Source organism: Anoplopoma fimbria, chromosome 22 (assembly GCF_027596085.1).
Source record: "Anoplopoma fimbria isolate UVic2021 breed Golden Eagle Sablefish chromosome 22, Afim_UVic_2022, whole genome shotgun sequence".
Classification (NCBI taxonomy): Eukaryota; Metazoa; Chordata; class Actinopteri; order Perciformes; family Anoplopomatidae; genus Anoplopoma; species Anoplopoma fimbria.
In genome coordinates, this window is record NC_072470.1 from 3203240 (window position 1) to 3209949 (window position 6710).

At 34.4% G+C, this 6710-nt stretch overlaps 1 protein-coding gene across 1 annotated transcript; it reads left to right on the top strand.

The window, feature by feature from the left end:
- Positions 1 to 452: 452 nt before the first annotated feature.
- LOC129111945 (uncharacterized) lies at positions 453 to 5605 on the top strand. Its single transcript, XM_054624109.1, has 8 exons — positions 453 to 568; positions 1457 to 1615; positions 2372 to 2500; positions 2595 to 2755; positions 2867 to 2954; positions 3042 to 3137; positions 3813 to 3839; positions 4231 to 5605. The coding sequence occupies exons 1-8, from the start codon at positions 514 to 516 to the stop codon at positions 4275 to 4277; spliced, it is 762 nt and encodes a 253-aa protein (XP_054480084.1). The 5' UTR covers positions 453 to 513; the 3' UTR covers positions 4278 to 5605.
- The last annotated feature ends 1105 nt before the right edge of the window (positions 5606 to 6710 follow it).

A 6710-nucleotide genomic window follows, 5' to 3' on the forward strand; every position in this document is an offset into this window, starting at 1 on the left:
TTATGTAGCAGAAATGTGTTTTTCCTGTCTTGTCACTTATCTCAACCTTTTTCCAGCTTTACTTGGAGGCTCTGCTGAATTGTCACTTTAACAAACTTGAATATATTTTGAGTTATCAAACTACCACAAATCTAAAATATGTTGGAAGCAAACTTATAATCCTGCATCTGAGTTATTTCATAAATAAACATTCCTCTTCATTTGAGTACATCATAGTAATACGCATGCATGAGTTGTTCCATGATTAATTGTGGTTTTATGGCTATTGAGTAATCTTTGAGTTTCCATCTTTTTACTTCTGTTCTTCCTGTTTGATGTGAAAGAAATAAAAGAAAGTGTGAGGAGTGTTCTCCTGATGCAATAGGTGTGATCTCTTTGGGCACCACCCTTTCCTCTTGTATATATAATAGCACTTCTTCTAGGACTCTCAGCTTGTCTTTTACGACTTTTAATAGTTTAAGTCTAAGTATTTAGAAGTAGTTTTTTGTGTTGTTTTAATCCATTGAGGAGGAAATGTTGAAGGTGGTGTTTGTGCTTCTTTTTCTCCAGCTCTCTTCAGCTGCAGCCGGTAAGTTTTTGGAAAAACACGTGCGTAAATTCAATTACCTTTGACAATCGGCCATTTATCTGTATTACTATCCTGTTTAAATCCCATAAGAAAGCACAGATATGCCTGTAAACTGTTTTTAAATCAGATTTAAGAAATACTGAATGATTAAGGTGTGAGCATATTTAAAGAAGCATTTGAATGGATACTTGAAGGATGTTTTTGGCTTATTTTACGCGTACAAGTTTGAGGTACTTATAAATTACTACATTTCAGGGGCAGATTATTGTACTTTTTTTTTCTCCACCATATCTTATATATTAAAAATATGTAATTTACTAAAGGGGAAGAAGCAGCACACTGTAAAAAATACTCTTCAAAGTAAAAGTATCCATCCAGCTACTATTACTATCTTAATATTACAGTATATCATTAAATAGTTATTACTGATCCAATTTACGCTCATCACTTGTTTTATTGTAAAATAGTAGCTAGTAACTCTATATGTTAAATTAAAATCTAGTGGATTATAAAGAAGAAGAAAAAGGAAATAACCTCATAAGAACCTCAGATTTGTACTTGAGTAAAGGTTGTCCATCACAAAACATATGATGAGGTTGCAAGAATGTATTTTTATGAATGAAACTACATGAAGTAGTTACTTAAATAACAAGCCACTGCATTATAATCCTGTTTAATATTCCAATTTCTGTAATATATAATACAATAGTATAACATACATAAAATATAACAATGACATACTTTTAAACAGGCCTGCCTCAAGAGTACTTTTACTTAGTATTTGTACTTACTTTATGTATTGTAGGTACAATATGTACTGATATTAATGGACTCGCTTTTTAAAAGTATAAAATATGAAATCATGTCATCTTGTGGTTTTTTTTGCAGACATACCAGATTACAAGAAAATAGGCAACTCAGTGGTCCTCAAACCAGACTCTGCTGTTAATCCCAGTGCTCCCATTAAAAGCATAAGGTGGACACATGGACAAGACATTGCAGCGGATTGGGACGGAGAAGAGCTGTCCTATTATCGCCACTTTGAAGGTATTTATACACAACTTCACTTGGGATTCAAATGCAGGGCAGCTAGTTAATGTACACTCTGATTTTATCGTTAAAAAAGACCTTAATTGACAAATGAAATGACATTTTAAAGGGATTTGTTTTCAGGTGTTTTAATAGGTCATCCCCAGATATGTGCCTTATCAATGGATTGCGATATATTAATTGGATTGAAGTGATTTAACGGGTAAAAACTTAGAATCAAAGTTATTATTATGGTTTTATATCAGCAGTATGACATATTGTTAGGTGTAAATTGAATATAATAGGGATTCATATTCAGGATTCATGTATCTTAATAGGTTTATCCAGATTATACAGTTCCAATTGAAAAAAAAAGATCAATTAAGGTATAATGTAAATTAAGGGACTGCTTGAAAGTATTTGGCTATTTTCTACATCTTAAAAAAATCTTAAACCTGCAGAATATATTGAAATCACATCTAAATGTAGATGATAGCGTCTATGGAAGGCCATTTAAGCCAAATTAATATAAAACTTAATAAATGTGCCTATGAAATATATCCTGAAATACATAAATGAGACAGTAAATACATCTAAATATGAATACACATTTATTTATTTCACTTAATTATTAAATATTGGCTTAAATGGCATTTAATAAGCTTCACCCCAGAGGTGTACAGAAGTAATAGATACATGAATGGATTGTGATGTATTAAGGTTTTTTTAAGTGTTTCCTGGGTGCATTGTAATCATGACTACACATATTTATAGGTCGTAGTACGCTGAATATTTCATCTGGAGCACTGACGATCACAGGACTGAGTAGAAATGACAGTGGCAGATTCTCCGCAGAGATCAACAACAAGAAACCATCCAACTCCATTCAGCTGCTGGTCATCTGTAAGTGGGCGGTTTCTAAATGAAGTCTGGCTGACAGAGGTGGTTTGTTAAGTCTTCACCTGCAAATTCCTTTTTTTGTTGTTGTTTCTATAAGCTCCTGTCTCTAAACCCCACATCTCCATCTGGTGCGACCCTCAGATGGACTACTGTCTGTTCACCTGTGAGGGCAACACCACAGGTGCTGAACCGATCACCTACAGTTGGGTGATAGGCGACTACCACATTACTTCAACAAAGGTGCACAAATTCACAAAGGTATGAACAAGATCAATGTGTCATCAGTCAATCAAGAGGTTTGATTTCAAACTTTGAGGTCCTAAAAAAAAATATTAATGTTTGTTACACTATCTTTCCCTCAACTTCTAGGAGTACAGAGAACATAGATTTGCATGTGGTTTGGAGAACCCGGTCAGCTACAGCTTCAGTGACAGTATCCCCAACCCCTTTCCGGCTAGTGAGTTGTCACAGTTTCTACATTTGGATACTCGCAAAGTATTTGCTGTTTTATTTATTTATTCACTTCTTTTTGTTGTTATTGTAGGGTTTGAGGATTTCAGTTTCATCTTCATCATATCTGAATTAGTGGTGATTGTGCTTGTGTGTGTCCTCCTTTGCATCCTCCTAATGTTCAAAAAAGGTAAGAAGCCATAAAAATATTGTATTTATTCTATATGTATTATCATAATGAATATATTTACCAAAATATTTTCCTCTAATTTAAATTATTCGCATGTCTTTCGGTGTGTTAATCTCTGTAGATTTGAATTGGTTGTGGGATTATATGCATTTAATGAAGGCAGTTGCAAAAGGATGCAAAAAGTATTTAAAAAGAGCACAAGTCAGCAGTGGAGACAGTGACAGCATTGTGAAACAATATGAGGCAAAGCAGGACTTTCCTACAGGAACAGTTGTACACTGTGAACAGGAAGTGCTAAAAGCTGATTCAACAAACTTTTGATGATATAAATGTGTGTTAATGTGTTGCTCAAGTAGTAGCTTTCTGACTCACGACAATAAACCTTCTTACAGGATGTGTGTCTTTCAAAACAAAAAAAGCTCAACTCTTCAACTTCCTACTCTAAACAAGATGGGAGATGTTTCTGTTTATGCAACTAAACCACGATCCAAGAAAAGTGTAACTCAGTCAGCTTTTCCTCGTCTGTGTTGAAACTTCACATGCTTCATTTGTTGTGTGGGTTTGAGCTCATGACGACTTTAACTGCGTAATACATGTTGCATCACATAAACCGGAATAACAAAGCAAAACATGATGATTCATGATGAAACATGCATGTGTTCATGTTTGATACAGGACAACGTGTTGATGGGAAAACTCAAGGTAAGACACCACATCTACTGTTTCCATTTCATTTGTTTTGAATCATTTCACATACGTCTCATCTTTAGTGTAGTCTACTTTAGTCATTTTGTGTTTTCATACCATGCAAAACATGCTTTTAAACCTTTACAAGTACAAACCAGTGTTGTGGAGTTTGTATACAGTGTTAAATGGTATTTTTACTAATTTAAAGGATTTTCCAATAAATTTACAACATGATCAAAGTTTTATTAGTCCAACAACTGTCACACTTCTGATTCGAGCATGAAGATGTTAAGGCCAAAGGGAATGACTTCATACACGCCATGACACTTTCTATTAGACGGTACAATAACATGCATCCTGGGAGAAATACAATGTGGATAACACAATGTTATTTTTCATTTGACAGAGAATTTAGTAATGATTGCAACCGACCAGGAGCCACCGGTGGTGTGAAGCTGAAGTACGTTAGACTTCAAATGACAGAATCTGTGTCTGTCAGTTTTACCTCTTGTTTGTAACTCCTATGAGCTTCATGCAAAAGCTGCTAAAAGCTGTTTTAAAAGCAGGCAGTCAGGTCCAGGGCCGGACCAAATGACTGCTACTGCAAGAGAGATGTTTTGGTTGTACATTATTTGGGTAAGTTACATTTTCAAATGAGGGAGAAAGTGGATATTTACAAGGGATTTGCACTGATGCTTTTTTTCTGGTGTGTTCTAATGCAGTATGTACTTTTTGCACTTAAATTCCTGTGCAAAGTTCCTTCAGTGGAGCTCTTATTCCAGCACAAAAGTGACAAAACTGCAGCAAAGCAACAGCCTGTAAATGTCGGTCTCCTGCAGCTCCTTTCTGCCTTTTAATATATGAACTTTAATGGTTTACTGCAGCTCCGGCTCAGGGAAATATGATTGAAGCAAATGGTAATTACTACGCATATTATCTGTTATAAGTAGATCTAAAAGTTTGACCAAAAATCTCCCTCTGATTATTTACAACTCATTTAATCACTGGTCTTTTTATTGAGCTGACAACATCAGGATATTTTTAATATTTATTTTATCAGGTGCTTTAATGAAAGAGAGTGTTTCAACAAATGAATGCAGTGAATTGTTACCAATGTGAATAAGATTGCTGTATAATCTAAATATTTATCCGATATAATATATTCAGTGATTTTCTTTTCTGTTTTTGTCATATATACTGCTAAAATAAATCCTCTTAAATCCTAGAATCATGTTATCACAAGAAAGATTTTTAAACATACCAAAGAGAAGAAATATTTAATATATTCTGTATTGTTACAACTCAGAAGAAAGTGTTTTGTTCAATGGAAGAAAACTATTTTATTTGTTGTATTTTGAGGTAGATGTGTTTAGTGTCTTTCCTTTTTTGTCCACCAGAGGACGTCATAACACTGTTACAGTTAAATCAGCTGTTTTTTAAAGTGACTTTACACTGACTGTGAGACACTGACTCCATTTGTGAATCCTGATAGATCATTTCGATTTAATTTATTTAGTTGTATTAACTTTTGCATTATTATAATGATTGTTATCATTGTTTGTGATGCTGAAGTATATGAAATAAGTTTTCTTATGAATCTCTGTGTGCACAATTTTATTTTTTTAAAGAGGTTAAACTGTGAAGCTGTGTCCCAAATACATACTAAGTACTACTTCAGTACACTGTGTACTTGCAGCAGTTTGTATACAAGAACTTCAACATATGTAACGCTGTAATGCTGTAATGCTTTACACTAACAGGAAGTGAGACAATATGGACGTTTCTGCAGCTTTTTTATCACAATTTGTTTATATAAGTGAACATTGTGGGAGATGGAACACTCAAAAGTTTACCAATTTTGAATAGTAAAACTAGATGGTCTTCACATGTTCATATCAGCTCATCATATATTTTAAATTTAACCATTTTTTCTGCTCATTGAAAGAACTCTGGTTTCAGATTTCGTCCCAGCTCAGTTTATAATGTGACAAAAGTGTCACCACACCTAACGGACAGGTGCTCTATGGTCCATTGTCACAGCGTCACTCAGTACACTATCATGTAACAGCGGTAGAAAGATAGTATCTGTTCACAGTAATACACTTTGAAATCAGCCACTATGTGTTCTGTGGTTAAAACATCTGTCTGTTCTCACGCTCTACACTCATGTCTTTAAAACTGTCTTTAAACTTATAAAACTGATGAATTACTGGTCACTATAAACACTGTGTTCTGTTTTGTTTGCAGTCATTTCATTTATTGCAATTTTATTTCTTTAAATCTTGTGAATATGCACATTTTTAGCTGAAAAGCTGTTTTGAGAGGGTTAGAGTCCTTTTCTTGTTTTAAAAATGTATTTATTGAGGTGATACTGTGTTAAAATGGTGCATATCCCCAAAATAAATGTGTGTTTTTAGCCCAGCTAGCAGCATGGCTTTAGGAAACATCCTGAGGGTGCAAACTTAAAACATCTGGAGGCAAATGTAAAATATTTTAAACAAAAATCTAACCTGTAGTTTGATGATTAAAGGATAAAAAGAGCATATCTGGGTAAGAGATGGGTGTAAAGCAAAGTACCTCATTTGGTTTTTGTATCCAGAGGGGTTTATTTATTGCAGACTGCATCTCACAGTGTATACATGATGCATCAGGATGTGGAATATTTAACTTCACCTGTTAAAGAGAGACAGAGAACACTATTCTTCTCCTCAACAACTCTTATATTGTGTACCTCTCGGACCGAAATGACAGGCGTTATTTATAGAGTGTTGCACGCGTTTACAACATAAGTGCTACCTTGGAGATGACTCTTCCTGAGCGTTGACAGCTGAGAGCAAAGAGGGAAGATGGATGGAATTTAAATTTGAAGCATGTGAGCGGGAGGAC

Coding starts and splice junctions, on each gene's coding strand:
- LOC129111945 (XM_054624109.1), top strand. CDS start 514: ATGTTGAAGGTGGTGTTTGTGCTTCTTTTTCTCCAGCTCTCTTCAGCT. Junction 569..1,456: donor GCTCTCTTCAGCTGCAGCCG/GTAAGTTTTTGG, acceptor TTTTTTTTGCAG/ACATACCAGATTACAAGAAA. Junction 3,840..4,230: donor TGTTGATGGGAAAACTCAAG/GTAAGACACCAC, acceptor TTCATTTGACAG/AGAATTTAGTAATGATTGCA.